This window comes from Schistocerca piceifrons, chromosome 2 (genome assembly GCF_021461385.2).
Source record: "Schistocerca piceifrons isolate TAMUIC-IGC-003096 chromosome 2, iqSchPice1.1, whole genome shotgun sequence".
In the NCBI taxonomy this organism is placed as follows: domain Eukaryota; kingdom Metazoa; phylum Arthropoda; class Insecta; order Orthoptera; family Acrididae; genus Schistocerca; species Schistocerca piceifrons.
The window spans coordinates 781,567,482-781,583,937 of NC_060139.1; the positions used below are offsets into that span (position 1 = coordinate 781,567,482).

At 43.5% G+C, this 16,456-nt stretch overlaps 1 protein-coding gene across 1 annotated transcript in view; it reads right to left on the reverse strand.

The window, feature by feature from the left end:
- Positions 1–575: 575 nt before the first annotated feature.
- The window catches only part of LOC124777451, a 194,850-nt gene continuing 178,969 nt past the window's right edge, over positions 576–16,456 (reverse strand). The window contains exons 5-6 of the mRNA XM_047252867.1: positions 10,569–10,983; positions 576–869 (exon numbers count right to left, since the gene is read on the reverse strand). Coding sequence (XP_047108823.1) covers positions 10,572–10,983 — 412 coding nt within the window. The 3' untranslated portion in view covers positions 576–869; positions 10,569–10,571. The remainder of the gene's footprint in view (positions 870–10,568; positions 10,984–16,456) is intronic.

Sequence of the window (16,456 nt, forward strand, 5' to 3'; positions counted from 1 at the left end):
TGGATGAAGCGTCGTCTCACGCGGTCTGCACGTCCAGCACGAACGCTGGTCCAACTGAGGCGCCAGGTGGAAATGGCATGGCAAGCCGTTCCACAGGACTACATCCAGCATCTCTACGATCGTCTCCATGGGAGAATAGCAGCCTGCATTGCTGCGAAAGGTGGATATACACTGTACTAGTGCCTACATTGTGCATGCTCTGTTGCCTGTGTCTATGTGCCTGTGGTTCTGTCAGTGTGATCATGTGATGTATCTGATCCCAGGAATGTGTCAATAAAGTTTCTCCTTCCTGGGACAATGAATTCACGGTGTTCTTATTTCAATTTCCAGGAGTGTATTATAAATGGTAGGTGACAAACGTGTAACAACTTTTCGGCATAATTTTGACTGATAGTGCTGTGGTAATTAGTGAATCAGAGACAGAATTCATCACCATGAAGAGTTACAAAAGGAAACATCTAAAGGAAGAAATCGTGCTGAAATAGTATGTAAGGCGTTTCGGGTTAACTTACAAACTATATTCCTGATACGCTCAGGATTTCTTTCAGACGATTTGGACACTGGAAATATTTAACTAACATGAAGATCTTTTTATTTTTTAAATGTGAATAATGTATACAGTCACTCATTTCATTTGAGCAACAAGCTCAACATGAACAAAAAATTCCCTCAGTCAATTTTTTGAGTTACAAAATAACTAAACACTAAATAAAATAAATATTTACACTAACATTATGAATATTTACAAATATGTTGATGAGAGTGCACTACGAAAAGAAAATGAGCTACAGTTCTGACGACTGCTCTCTTCCGCTCATTTGCCCTTCTGACTTGAACAGATCCTCAGTGATGCTGAACGTTGAGAGATCCTGCGAACAAAAGAGGAACACGTGTTACAGTCTGTATCTTCACAACAATTTAGAAACAAGCAATTACCATGCCACCTCCATTCCTTAATATTCGAACTCCCGTGCATAACATCTTATCTCCAGAACTGTGTCGTATAATAATATAATATTGTAGGTACATCTTGGGTTATACGTTGGTACTGCCTGCAAAATGTGTTCAGTTAGCGTCAGTAGTAAAGAAAATTAAAACGTCATGTCTGATAGAGAAGTTTTACTGCACGAACAGCTAAAATGTAGTAAGTGATAAACGTCTTTGTCTTACATCATTTTGTGTGGTTGTCAGCGAGAAAAAGTTCCTCAAAGATTTGAAATTATGTGTAAAGTTTGTTTCAAGTCGCTAAGTACTCTCATTTCGAACACTGGATGAATGAATTCCGAGAACCTGCGTCTCGTCAGTTAAGGTGCTTCAAGATAAACACACAACTTCTAACTGTAATACATCTTGTCATATTGTGATAACATTTTACCTCTAACTGGTGAGAATATGACGGCGTTTTAAAATTTTAAATTAGGTCAATAATTACGGGAAATATAGAAAATCGAATTTTTGTTGCCCCTACATAGCAACTGGTAACGCGTCCCGGTTCCAGGAATAGCGTTTTGCTAGTATAGATGAGCAAGCGTAGGTTTCCCTGGCCGTTGTGATCTGCAACAAAACGTTTCCAGTTATGCAATCGCATCTTGATTTTGTTTCTAAAACCAAAGTTCGTGTGCTGTAGTTTTTTCTCGATCTGGAGTTTTAACTAAAATGAAAAAGAAATGTACCGGTGAAAGAATGAGAAATTTTAATGTGAGATTCCATGAACATAATAATAAAACATATTAATAATAGTGAAAATAATCTTTTAATGTTCAGAACACATCTTAGAGGAAAAAATCATGAAGTGACGTACATACCACATCGCCTGTCAGTTTCACACACAGCTGATAAAGACAAATAGAAAAATAGAAAGAGAAACCCTTCCCTACATGGAAAAAGGTACGAGGAATATTCCAAAAGACCTTACCGAAAAAAATACTTGTAATATTCTAAATGACCAAACCTATCAGAAAAAATCCATTTTATCGAAAATTTTACAAGCATCGTCGTCCAGAGATGAAATACTCTCCTAATCTGAACACAAAAGAATTTATTCTTACTGTATTTTGTACAGTTTAGTTTTATATTAAATGGACTTATAGAAAAATATCTCATCACCAAGAAGGAGTTGTGAGACATAAACGATGCTTGGTAGACGTGTTTCTACATCTGGAAAACGATGTCTATTCAAGTTTCGCGCCAGTCGCACAAGAGTGGCGACAGTAGCGCCACTATGAGGATGCAAATCAGGTTTACTTTTAATACTCTCTATAACGGTCGTGAGCATTAACCTTTTGAAACTAGAGGTGATGAGTTGACGTCAGTCAAGAATACCTTTAAGGCAAGAAAAACGTCATTATCAGCACCTCACTCAGTTTGAACGAGGCCGTGTCATAGGGCGACTAGAAGCTGGATATTCCTTCTGCGAGGCTGCAGAAAGGATTGGCAGGAACAGAGCCACTGCACATGATTGTTGGCAGCGGTGATCATGAGAACGTACGGTCGCAAGAAGATGGGGCTCCAGACGGTCACGTGGCACTACTGAGAGGGAAGATCTTCGGCATATGATCTGTCGCATCGAATTGCATCTGCAGCAGCAATCTGAGCAGTAGTTAGCACCAAACTTGGGCGGTCATGCAGATTGCACAGCACAGTTGGTTTAATGTGTAACTCACACCATAGACGTCGTAATATGATTTATATGTCATTTATGACCGAACCTATTAAAGGACGCTTGCGACGCCATCTAGTGGGAAAATTTTCTTTAGATTTCTTTTGTTTCCGTGACGTTTGCCCCCTCTTCGATAATGTTCGTCCAACTTCGATGTTAATATATATATATATATATATATATATATATATATATATATTCAGAATGGACGAACATTATATATATAGTGGAAATGTGTACAAGTGAATAGACGTGCATCTGCTGAGCAACTCGCCAACCAGATGCACCAAGGGCTACCAACAGTGTGTCCTCAATGACTGTTCAGCAAAGGTTGCTGCATATGGCCCTCTACAACGGCACTTGGTCCGTACAGATATCCCGATTGCCGTTCGTCGGCGACGAAGTTTGGAATTTTTGCGCAAATGCTGCAACTGGACACGCATCGAGTGGTGACAAGTGGTCTTCTGAGATAAATCAAATTTTATGCTCCATCGGACAGGTGGTCGTTGCAAACACCCTGTAACAATCGTCGGAAGAGTCCAGGCTGGAGGAGTGTGTGTTATGGTTTGGAGAATGTTTTCGTGGCATTGCCTGGATGATCTCGTCATTCTGGAAAGCACAATGGATCACCACAAGTCATTAGGGACCATATCGACCCCTACATACAGTTTGTTTTTTCTTAGCACGAAGGCACCTGTGAGCAAGACAATACAACGTGTCACGCAAATCGCAGTGTATGTGCGTGGTTCTAAGAATACCAGGATGATTTTCCCGCAGAGCCCCGTCCACCAAACCTCCGTGGATTTAAACCCAATTGAAAATCTGTGGGACCACAGCTACTGAGCTGTTCGCGCCACGGCTCCTCAGCCGAGGAACCTGGCACAGCTGGACATGGCACTGGAATCTCCACGGCTTCACGTCCCCATTGGTAGCTTCCACAACCTCACTGACTATCTTCTTGCGTGCCTGCCAGCGATCCACATTGCAAACGGTTATTATTCAGGCTTTTCACTGGCGGTCACATTGATGTGTCTGGACAGAATATGAAAAAACAGTTCTGTCAACTTTCATTCGAATTTCCAACGTAATCTACATGTGCAGTCAGCAGTCCAGTGCACAGCGTCATTCCGAACGCATTATATAAATTGTTGTTCACCATCTTCGTGAATGGTGCAGGACATATTGAATACAAAATGCTTGTAAAAACCGTTAAAGTTCTAACATGTTCCCAAATTTGTTAAAATAATGCTTGCTAGGAGGGAAATGCAGGATTTCACTACGCTGAGTAAGCTGTAAGTGGACTCACAAGGAGAATACAGCAAGTGCCATAACGCCACTTCCCAGAAACTTCGCTCAGTGGAAAAGTGATCAGGTGAACATGTGTCTCGACTCATAACTAGATACTATGAGAAAATGATGGAAAACATTTTAAACATAATTTAAATGATTTTTATCCCGCAGTATTGTTAGCTGAAATGAAGATGACAGTGACTGGAGTTGCGGCCTATTACTTTTGAGCCCCGTGTTCGAAACCCGATTATTGTGTTTATACATTTTATCATATTTTATTTTTTCCTTTCTCTACCCCATTTCCATAGTAGGTTACTACGCAAATGTTTCTTATCAGTTAGGGGATACAAGCTCATTAAATTAAATTTAAAATTAGAACTGGGCTTCTCAATAAATGTCATACATTTATTACATAAATATACGCGTGTATGGTAGTTTCAAGGTTTAAATTCTTTTTAAATTTTCATATTCCTGTGTTTCGTTCTTATTTCGATTCTTATATTAATTCTTATATTTTACTCTCATGTTTATTCTTCAGAAAGGTTTAGTGCATTCCCTTGGATTATACCAATCATAGAAACATTCGAAACATAGAAATTCCGATCATAGAATGTAGGCTTTGACGGCTGGATTATATAGTTGCTGGTGAACCTTTCGGGATGTGACGTTCTGTCGAGGACTGCGCTTGACATTCTCAGACGCACTCCTCTCCAGACTCGCCAGACTAGACGACAATCGATAGTTAAGTTTAATCTCTAACAAGGATTATCTCTGCTCATCACTTGTTACTTTGACTACGCCCCTTTTCATACATTATTTATGTCGCTCCCCAACGTCCGACCGGTCAGTCGGCAAGACTCAGCGGCGGAGCGTCTCTGAGAATGTCCAGCGCATTCCTGGACGAAACGTCTGGAACAGAAGAGTTTCTTGGAGGACGACCTCACATCTCGAAAAATAGAAGTTCCCAACCCGACGAGCATCTTGGGAGGGCAGATTTGCCACAGTGATATTTTTTCGTATGAATATCACTCGGGAAAGAAATGTCGTTAACATAGCTAAATATTTCACGCGTTGGCAATGATTTCGGGGCAAACCACACAAATGCAACACTTTACCGAGCACTGGCGCTTGCAAATGATTATGAATCTAGATACACTACAAGAATTTCACTGGATAGAACTTCGAATGTTGCTGTTGTGGTCTTCAGTCCTGAGACTGGTTTGATGCACTCTCCATGCTACCCTATCCTGTGCAAGCTTCTTCATCTCCCAGTACTTACTTTCCTTCTGAATTTGCTTAGTGTATTCTTCTCTCGGTCTCCCTCTACGATTTTTACCCTCCACGCTGCCCTCCAATGCTAAATTTGTAATCCCTTGATGCCTCAGAACATGTCCTACCAACCGTTCCCTTCTTCTTGTCAAGTTGTGCCACAAACTCCTCTTCTCCCCAATCCTATTCAATACTTCCTCATTAGTTATGTGATCTACCCACATAATCTTCAGCATTCTTCTGTAGCACCAAATTTCGAAAGCTTCTGTTCTCTTCTTGTTCAAACTACTTATCGTCCATGTTTCACTTCCATATATGGCTACACTCCATACAAATACTTTCAGAGACGACTTCCTGACACTTAAATCTATACTCAATGTTAACAAATTTCTCTTCGTCAGAAACACTTACCTTGCCATTGCCAGTCTACATTTTATATCTTCTCTACTTTGACCATCATCAATTATTTTGCTCCCCAAATAGAAAACTCCTTTACTACTTTGTGTCTCATTTCCTAATCTAATTCCGCCAGCATCACCCGACTTAATTCGACTACATTCCATTATCCTCATTTTGCTTCTTCTTATATCCTCCTTTCAAGACACTGTCCATTCCGTTCAACAGCTCTTCCAAGTACTTTGCTGTCTCTAACAGAATTAAAATGTCATCGGCGAACCTCAAAGTTTTTATTTCTTCTTCATGGATTTTAATACCTACTCAGATTTTTTCTTTTCTTTCCTTTACTGCTTGCTCAATATACAGATTGAATAACATCGGGGGTAGGCTACAACCCTGTCTCACTCCCTTCCCAACCACTGCTTCCCTTTCATGCCCCTCGACTCTTATAACTGCCATCTGGTTTCTGTACAAATTGTAAATAGCCTTTCCACCCCGGTATTTGACAAAATCTATTTTCTAAGATAAGTCGTAGGGTCAGTATTGCCTCAGGTGTTCCAACATTTCTACGGAATCCAAACTGATCTTCCCCGAGGTCGGCTTCTACTACTTTTTCCATTCGTCTGTAAGGAATTCGTGTTAGTATTTTCCAGCTGTGACTTATTAAACTGATAGTTCTGTAATTTTCACATCTGTCAACACCTGCTTTCTTTGGGATTGGAATTATTATATTCTTCTTGAAGTCTGAGGGTATTTCGCCTGTCTCATACATCTTGCTCACCAGATGGTAGAGTTTTGTCAGGACTGGCTCTCCCAAGGCAGTCAGTATTTCCAATGGAATGTTGTCTACACCCGCGGCCTTGTTTCGACTCAGGTCTTTCAGTGCTCTGTCAAACGCTTCACGCAGTATCGTATCTCCCATTTCATCTTCATCTACATTCTCTTCCATTTCCATAATATTGTCCTCAAGTACATCGCCCTTGTATAGACCCCCTATATACTCCTTGCAGCTTTCTGCTTTTCCTTCTTTGCTTAGAACTGGGTTTCCATCTGAGCTCTTGATATTCATACAAGTGGTTCTCTTTTCTCCAAAGGTCTCTTTAGTTTTCCTGTAGGCAGTATCTATCTCACCCCTCGTGAGATAAGCCTCTACATCCTTACATTTGTCCTCTGGCCACCCCCCCCCCCCCCCACCTTTTTGCCATTTTGCACTTTCTGTCGATCTCATTTTTGAGACGTTTGTATTCCTTTTTGCCTGCTTCATTTACTGCATTTTTATATTTTCTCTTTTCATCAATTAAATTCAATATTTCTTCTGTTACCCAAGGATTTCTACTAGCCCTCGTCTTTTTACGTACTTGATCCTCTGCTGCCTTCACTACTTCATCCCCCAGAGCTACCCATTCTTCTTCTACTGCATTTCTTTCCCCCATTCCTGTCAACTGTTCCCTTACGCTCTCCCTGAAACTCTGTACAACCTCTAGTTTAGTCAGTTTATCCAGGTCCCATCTCCTTAAATTCTCACCTTTTCGCAGTTTCTTCAGTTTTAATCTACAGTTCACAGCCAATAGATTGTGGTCAGAGTCCACATCTGCCCCTGGAAATGTCTTACAATTTGAAACCTGGTTCCTAAATCTCTGTCTTACCATTATATAATCTCTCTGATACCTTCTAGTATCTCCAGGATTTTTCCATATATACAACCTTATTTTATGATTCTTGAACCAAGTGTTAGCTATGATTAAATTATGCTGTGTACAAAATTCTACCAGACGGCTTCCTCTTTCATTTTTTACCCCCAATCCATATTCACCTACTATGTTTGCTTCTCTCCCTTTTCCTACTATCGAATTCCAGTCACCCATGACTATTAAATTTTCGTCTCCCTTCATTACCTGAATAATTTCTTTTATCTCATCATACATTTCATCAATTTTTTCATCATCTGCAGAGCTAGTTGGCATATAAACTTGTACTACTACAGCAGTCGTGGGCTTTGTATCTATCTTGGCCACAATAATGCGTGCACTATGCTGTTTGTAGTAGCTTACCCGCGCTCCTACTTTTTTTATTCATTATTAAACCTACTCCTGCATTACCCCTATTTGATTTTGTATTTATAACCCTGTATTCACCTGACCAAAAGTCTTGTTCCTCCTGCCACCGAACTTCGCTAATTCCCACTATATCTAACTTTAACCTATCGATATACCTTTTAAAATTTTCTAACCTACCTGCCCGATTAAGGGATCTGGCATTCCACGCTCCGATCCGAAGAACGCCAGTTTTCTTTGTCCTGATAACGACATCGTCCTGAGTAGTCCCCTCCTGTTGATCCGAATCGGGGACTATTTTATCTCCGGAATATTTTACCCAAGAAGACGCCATCATCATTTAACCATACGGTAAAGCCGCATGTTCTCGGGAAAAATTACGGCTGTAATTTCCCATTGCTTTCAGTCATTCGCAGTAGCAGCACAGCAAGGCCGTTTTGGTTAGTCTTACAGGGCCAGATCAGTCAATCATCCAGACTGTCGCCCCTGCAACTACTGAAAAGGCTGCTGCCCCTCTTCAGGAACCACATGTTTGTCTGGCCTCTCAACAGATACCCCTCCGTTGTGGCTACTCCTACGGTACGGCCATCTTCTGTATAGCTGAGGCACGCAAGCCTCCCCACCAACGGCAAGGTCCATGGTTCATGGGGCGGGGAGGCGGAATTTCGAATAACTGAATAAATGAATTAGAGAGAATTTCGAATAATGTTCTAATTCATTTATTCTTCTTTATTTTGTTTGAATTTATTTATTTATTCATTATACAACCAACACAAGAATGAGTACAATGTTATTTCAGAATACATCCGAAAACATTTGTGTAGTAATCTTCTATGGAGGTGGATGCATGAATGAAAAGTTAAAAGAAAAATAATAAGCGAGTTTCGAACACGGGGCGCAGAAGTGTGAAGCCGCAACGCTAGCCTCTGTGCCATCTCTTCGGTTGAACTATGCACGGTGAACATTAAGAAAATCGACGAACTGCGAGGACAGATTCCAGATTGCAAATGGAGGGAAAAAGATCCTATGAACATGTGTCCAGAAATGAATCGCTGTCACGGCAGGTGACACTGATGAATCAAAGTACCTCTGACCACGTGCCGTGTGTTCCTTGTGTACTGCAGGCCGTGTGGTTGACACAGTGCACTGTAAGCAGCAGAATGGTCCGGTATTCATGTCGGGAACAAGCCGAGATGGTGTCTGTGTACCGCCAAGCAGACGGAAACGGTCGAGAGGCAGCATTTCCTGTAGAACCCAATCCTCCAAATCTGGTGTACGCATAGCCCGCCGCCTCCCTGCTCATGCGTCTGTCTGAAAGGTCCCACGATCACACAAACGCCCAAAAAGGGCTTGAAATGTTGTGTGATGTGGTCGGTGTCTGTGAGGGACTTTTTTTGATATAACCGTACTGCCTCTCGATCATTTTCATCTACTTGCCCGTAAACAAACTTCCTCGCGGCTACCGAGCGACGTGGCGCAGTGGTTGGCACACTGGACTCGCATTCGGGAGGACGACGGTTCAGTACCGCGTCCGGCCATCCTGATTTAGGTTTTCGGTGATTCCCTAAATCGCTCCAGGCAAATGCCGGGATGGTTCCTTTGAAAGGGCACGGCCGACTTCCTTCCCCGTCCTCCCCTAATCCGATGAGACAGATGACCTCGGTGTTTGGTTTCTTCCCCCCAAACAATCCAATCCAATCCAAATTCTCGCGGCTCCTTCCCGGATCATTCTGCTGCTTACAGTATGCTGCGTCAATCATACGTCTGCAACGCGTGACTCGTTGTCAGAGGAACTTTCATTCACCATCGCCATCTACCGTGCCAACGGTGCGTTTGTGGACACATGTTTATACGACATTCTTTCCTCCATATACAGTAAGAAATCCTTACCTGCAGTTTGTCGATTTAATTAATGTTCGCCCTCCACAGGGTGTTACAAAAAGGTGCGGCCAAACTTTCAGGAAAGATTCCTCACACACAAAGAAAGAAAGTATGTTCTGTGGACATGTGTCCAGAAACGCTTACTTTCCATGTTAGAGCTCATTTTATTACTTCATTTCAAATCACATTAATCATGGAATGGAAACACACAGCAACACAACGTACCAGCGTGACTTCAAACACTTTGTTACAGGAAATGTTCAAAATATCCTCCGTTAGCGAGGATACATGCATCCACCCTCCGTCGCATGGAATCCCTGATGCGCTGATGCAGCCCTGGAGAATGGTGTATTGTATCACAGCCGTCCACAATACGAGCACGAAGAGTCTCTACATTTGGTACCGGAGTTGCGTAGACAAGAGCTTTCAAAAGCCCCCATAAATGAAAGTGAAGAGGGTTGAGGTCAGGAGAGCGTGGAGGCCATGGAGTTAGTCCGCCTCTACCAATCCGTCGGTCACCGAATCTGTTGTTGAGAAGCATACGAACACTTCGACTGGAATGTGCAGGAGCTCCATCGTGCATGAACCACATGTTGTGTCGTACTTGTAAAGGCACATGTTCTAGCAGCACAGGTAGAGTATCCTGTATGAAATCATGATAACTGGCGGTGAATCGAGGAAGTACAGAACATACTGACGAAACTAAAATGAGCTCTAACATGGAAATTAAGCTTTTCCGGACACATGTCCACATAACATCTTTTCTTTATTTGTGTGTGAGGAATGTTTCCTAAAAGTTTGGCCATACCTTTTTGTAACACCCTGTATACGCACTTAATGGCACATAAAGTATCTGCAAATCTTTAACCATCATTTTCTCAAGAACGGTCGAGTTCCTATGGATAAGCCAAAAAACGTCTTCGCTTATTTTGACCCCACTTGCACTGACCAAAGTTAGTGGGAAATCGGATTATGGCACTTGCCATGTTGTGGGACGTGGAGGTGACACAGGTACGTACTGGTCAGTGCGTGGGCGGCAGCGGGCAGCCCTGCAGCGGCGGCGCGTTGCGCAGCAGGTTGACGACGCGGCGCGTAGGCAGCTGCAGGTGGTAGTAGGCGCAGTAGGGCAGCGGGTCCCAGGCGGCGAACAGCGCCTCGCGCTTGTCCAGCACGGTGCCGAGCAGGCGGCGCACGGCGCGCAGGCTGGGCTGCGCGCGCAGCGTCTGCAGCAGCGCGTCGGGCAGCCAGTAGCGGCCCGCCGCCACGGCCGCCGCGCTCGCGCTGGCGCCCTGCTGCTGCTGCAGCTGCTGGTGGCGCCGGCACGGCCGCCACAGGAGGCGCGCGTGCGCGCTGTCGTGGCAGATGTACGGCAGCGACACGCCCACGCGGCTGCCCAGCACCACAAGCGCGCCCGACGCCTCCGACACCACGAACCTGCCACATGCCACCAACATCTTATGGTCTGGGCGCACAACGCTTCTCACAGACTCAGAAATGCTGAGGAAACAGAGCGTGTCGCATTCTCCAGTCCACAAAGAACAGATGAAATTGAAGGTGGCCTGTCGACGTCATGCATGTAAGGGACAGAGACAACTCAGCTAGATAAAAGCTACATCCACTTCTGTTCAAGCCACAGATCCGCGAGGGTACTTCGTGTATTGAGACGTTATGTTCTAGCCCATTCACGTATTAAAAAAAGAATGTACTCTGTGCAACAGGATTAAAGGATCACTTTTATCAAACCCTGTAATTGTCTCCACCACAGCTCAGGAGTTCATGTGAGTTGTAGCATGGTTTAGGTTCTACGCAGAAACAGAGAGGAAAGGAATATGCGGAAAATACTGACAAGAAGAAGGGACAGGATGATCGGACATCTGTTAAAACATCAGGGAATGACTTCCATGGTACTAGAGGGAGCTGTAGAGGGCAAAAACTGTAGAGGAAGAGACTGGAATACATCCATAAAATACACTACTGGCCATTAAAATTGCTACACCAATACGAAAAGCAGGTGATAAACGGCCATTCATTGGACAAATATATTATACTACAACTGACATCTGATTACATTTTCACGCTGTTTGGGTGCATAGATCCTGAGAAATCAGTACCCAGAACAACCACCTCTGGCTGTAATAATGGCCTTGATACGCCTGGGCATTGAGTCAAACAGAGCTTGGATGGCGTGTACAGGTTCAGCTGCCCATGCAGCTTCAACACGATACCACAGTTCAGCAAGACTAGTGACTGGCTTATTGTGACGAGACAGTTGCTCGGCCACCATTGACCAGACGTTATTAATTGGTGAGAGATCTGGAGAATGTGCTGGTCAGGTCAGCAGTCGAACATTTTCTGTATCCAGAAAGGCCCGTACAGAACCTGCAACATGCGGTCGTGCATTATCTTGCTGAAATGTAGGGTTTCGCAGGGATCGAATGTAGCGTAGAGCCACGGGTCGTAACACATCTGAAATGCAACGTCCACTGTTTAAAGTGCCGTCAATGCGAACGAGAGGTGACCGAGACGTGTAACCAATGGCACTCCATACCATCACGCCGGGTGATGCGCCGGTATGGCAACGACGAATACACGCTTCCAATGTGCGTTCACCGCTATGACCAAACACGGCTGCGACCATCATGATGCTGTAAACAGAACCTGGATTCATGCGAAAAAATGACGTTTTGCCATTCGTGCACCCAGGTTCGTCGTTGAATACACCATCGCAGGCGCTCCTCTTTGTGATGCAGCGTCAAGGGTAACCGCAGCCATGGTCTACGAGCTGATAGTCCATGCTGATGCAAACGTCGTCGAACTGTTCGTGCAGATGGTTGTTGTCTTGCAAACGTCCCCATCTGTTGACTTAGGGATCGAGACGTGGCTGCACGATCTGTTACAGCCATGCGGACAAGATGACTGTCATCTCGACTGCTAGTGATACGAGGCCGTTGGGATCCAGCACGGCGTTCCGTATTACCCTCCTGCGATTCCATATTCTGCTAACAGTCATTGGATCTCGACCAAAGCGAGCAGCAAGCAATGTCGCGATACGATAAACCGCAATCGCGATAGGCTACAATCCGACCTTTATCAAAGTCGGAAACGTGATGGTACGCATTTATCCTCCTTACACGAGGCATCACAACAACGTTTCACCAGGCAACGCCGGTCAACTGCTGTTTGTGTATGAGAAATTGGTTGGAAACTTTCCTCATGTCAGCACGTTGTAGGTGTTGTCACACATGCCTACCTTGTGTGAATGCTCTGAAAAGCTAATCATTTGCATATCACAGGATCTTCTTCCTGTCGGTTAAATTTCGGTTCTGTAGCACGTCATCTTCGTGGTGTAGCAATTTTAATGGCCAGTAGTGTAATTGAGTACGTAGGCTGCAAGTGCTACGCTGAGATGAAGAGGTTGACACAGAAGAGGAATTCGTGGCTGCTCGCATTAAACAGTCAGAAGACTGATGATCCCGCCCCCCCCCCCCCCTCCCAAAAAATAAGATGGGTTAATGATATCTCACATTGGCACCAAATTTCACCACCATTCTGCCAAACGCCGTCGTTGAGGTGTCACACGAAAGGAAGGTCCTCTCATCCTCTCCTGCTCACGTTTTACCCCTTCTGCCGTCTCTGCAATGGAAGTCAAAACCGCGACACCTACCCTTCAAATCAGCAGTTTTCTTATGAGTGTCCAAGGAAAAGATTTCAGTCACACTGTCAATCAAATGGTTCAAATGGCTCTGAGCACTATGGGACTCATCTGCTGAGGTCATAAGTCCTCTAGAACTTAGAACTACTTAAACCTAACTAACCTAGGGACAACACACACATCCATGCCCGAGGCAGGATTCGAACCTGCGACCGTAGCGGTCGCGCGGTTCCAGACTGTAGCGCCAGAACCGCTCGGCCACCAGCGGCCGGCCACTGTCATTCAGAATCGATATGAAAAGGCCTCAGCGGCTGGCATAAGGACGTTAATGAAACCTCCGCTTCCCTTGGGTCGTTGATTCCAAAACATTTCGCTGTCGAAAACGATAGTTCGCAGTGCGATGAGCAGCAGGAAATGTTCTTGACGCTTGCTCGGACTTTGTGGAGCTGCGGCCCTATTAAATGTGATCACACCCCTTTGGGGTGCAGAGCTACCGCAATTTTTACTCTCGTATGCAGGATCGAACCGCTATGGACCGTTCAGTACCATGCAAATGAAGTTTGAACGTAATCCAAAGCACTAAAATATATTTATGCATTCCCAGCCATCCTGTTTTTCGCCATGCTGTCGCGTGATCACGCGGAGTTCGACATTAACTTGTTCTTGTTGTTGTGGTCTTCAGTCCGAAAACTTGTTTGATGGAGCTCTGCATGCTACTCTATCCTGTGCGAGTCTCTTCATTTCCAAATAACTACTGCGACCTACATCGTTCACAATCTGTTTAATGTATTCATCTCTTGCTCTCCCTCTACGATTTTTAGCCCCCAAACTTCCCTCCAGCACTAAATTGGTGATCCCTTGGTGTCTCAGAACGTGTCCTATCAACCGATCCCTTCTTTTGGTGAAGTTGTACCACAAATTTCTTGTCTCCCAATTGAATTTAGTATGTCTTCACTAGTTACATGGTCGACCCGTCTAATCTTCAACGTTCATTACTTATTGAAAGCTTCTGTTCTCTTCTTATCTAAACTCTTTATCGTCCATGTTTCACTTCCACACAGGGATACACTCCAGACTTCGGAAAAGACTTCCCAACACTTAAAGCTATATTAGGTTTCAACAAACGCCTTTTCTTAGAAATGCTTTTCTTGCCATTGCGAATCTACATTTTAAATCCTCTATACTTCCGCCATCATCAGTTATTTTTCTGCCCCAACAGCAAAACTCGTCTACTAATTTTCTAATCTAACTTCCTTAGCATCAGCTGATTTAATTTGACTACATTGGATATAAAATGTAGATTGGCAATGGCAAGGAAAGCGTTTCTGAAGAGGAGAAATTTGTTGACATCGAGTAGAGATTTAAGTGTCAGGAAGTCGTTTCTGAAAGTATTTGTATGGAGTGTAGCCATGTATGGAAGTGAAACATGGACGGTAAATAGTTTGGACAAGAAGAGAATGGAAGCTTTCGAAATGTGGTGCTACAGAAGACTGCTGAAGATTAGATGGGTAGATCACATAACTAATGAGGAGGTATTGAATAGAATTGGGGAGAAGAGGAGTTTCTGGCACAACTTGACTAGGACATGTTCTGAGGCATCAAGCGATCACCAATTTAGTATTGGAGGGCAGCGTGGAGAGTAAAAATCGTAGAGGGAGACCTAGAGATGAATACACTAAGCAGATTAAGAAGGATGTAGGCTGCAGTACGTACTGGGAGATGAAGCAGCTTGCACAGGATAGAGTAGTAGCATGGAGAGCTGCATCAAACCAGTCTCAGGACTGAAGACCACAACAACAACATTACGTTGTCTTCATTTTGCTTTTGTTGATTTTCATCTTACATCCTCCATTCAAGACATTGTTCCTTCAACTGCTCTTCCAAGTCCTTTGCCGTCTTTGACAGAATTCCAGTGTCATTGGCGAACTTCGGTTTTAATTCTTCTCCCTGAACTTAAATTCCTTTCTTTTACTGCTTCTTCACTGTGCAGATTGAATAACATCGGGGATAGGCTACAACACCGTCGCATTCCCTTCTCAACCACTGTTTTCCTTTCAAGCCCCTCCACTCTTATAACTGCCCTCTTCTTTCTGTACAAGCTGTAAATAGCCCTTCTCACCTTGTAATTTATCTCTGCTATCTTGAGAAAGAGAATATTCCAGTCAACATTTTAAAAAACTTTCTATAAGTCCTCAAATGCTATAAACGTAGGTTTGTCTTCCCTTAACCTATCGTCCTAGATAAGTCGTAGGGTCAGTACTGCCTGGTGTGTCCCTACATTTCTCCGGAATCCAAACTGATCTTCCCCGAGGTCGGCTTCTCCCAGTTTTTCCATTCTTCTGTAAGGAATTCGTGTTGGTATTCTGTAACTATGACTCACTAAACTGACAGTTCGGTAATTTTCGGACCTGTCAGCAACTGCTTTCTTCGTAATTGGAATTCTTGCATTCTTCTTGGAGCCGGAGGGTGTTTTGCCTGTCTCATCCATCTTGCACACGAGATGGACGAATTTTTCATTGCTGACCCTCCCATGGCTATCAGCAATTCTGACTGAATGTCATCTACTCCCAGAGCCTCGTTTCGATTTAGATCTTTCAGAGGCCTGTCAAATTTTTCTCGCTGTATCATATCTCCATCTACGGTCACTTACCTATGTATAATAGTTCCTTCATCTCCCTTGTATAGACCCTCTATATACTCCTTCCACCTTTCAGCTTTCCCTTCTTTGCTGAAGACTGTTTCCGTCTGAACTCTAGATAGTCATAAGATGTTTCTCTTTTACCAAAAACCTTCTTTAATTTTCCTGTAATCCGTATCTATCTTTCCCTTAGTTAAATATGCTTCTAAATCCTTACATTTGTCTTCTAACCATTCCTGCTTAGCCATTTTGCACATCCTGTCAATCTCATTTTTTTAACGTTTGTGGTCCCTTTCGCTTCTTTCATTTACTGCATTTTTAAATTTTCTCTCTTCGTCAATTAAATTCAATATATCTTTTGCTATCCAAGAATTTCTACTAGGCCTTATCTTTTTACATATTTGATCCTCTGCTGCCTTCAAAATTTCATCTCTTAAAGCTACATCTACATATTCGTCTTCTATTGTATTGTTTCCCTGTTCTAGTCATCTATTGCCTAATACTCCCTCTAAAACTCAACTGCCTCTGGTTCTTTCAGCTTATCCGGATCCCATCTCCGTATGTTCGTACCCTTTCCAATTTATTCAGTCTTAATCTACAGTTGATAACCAATAAAT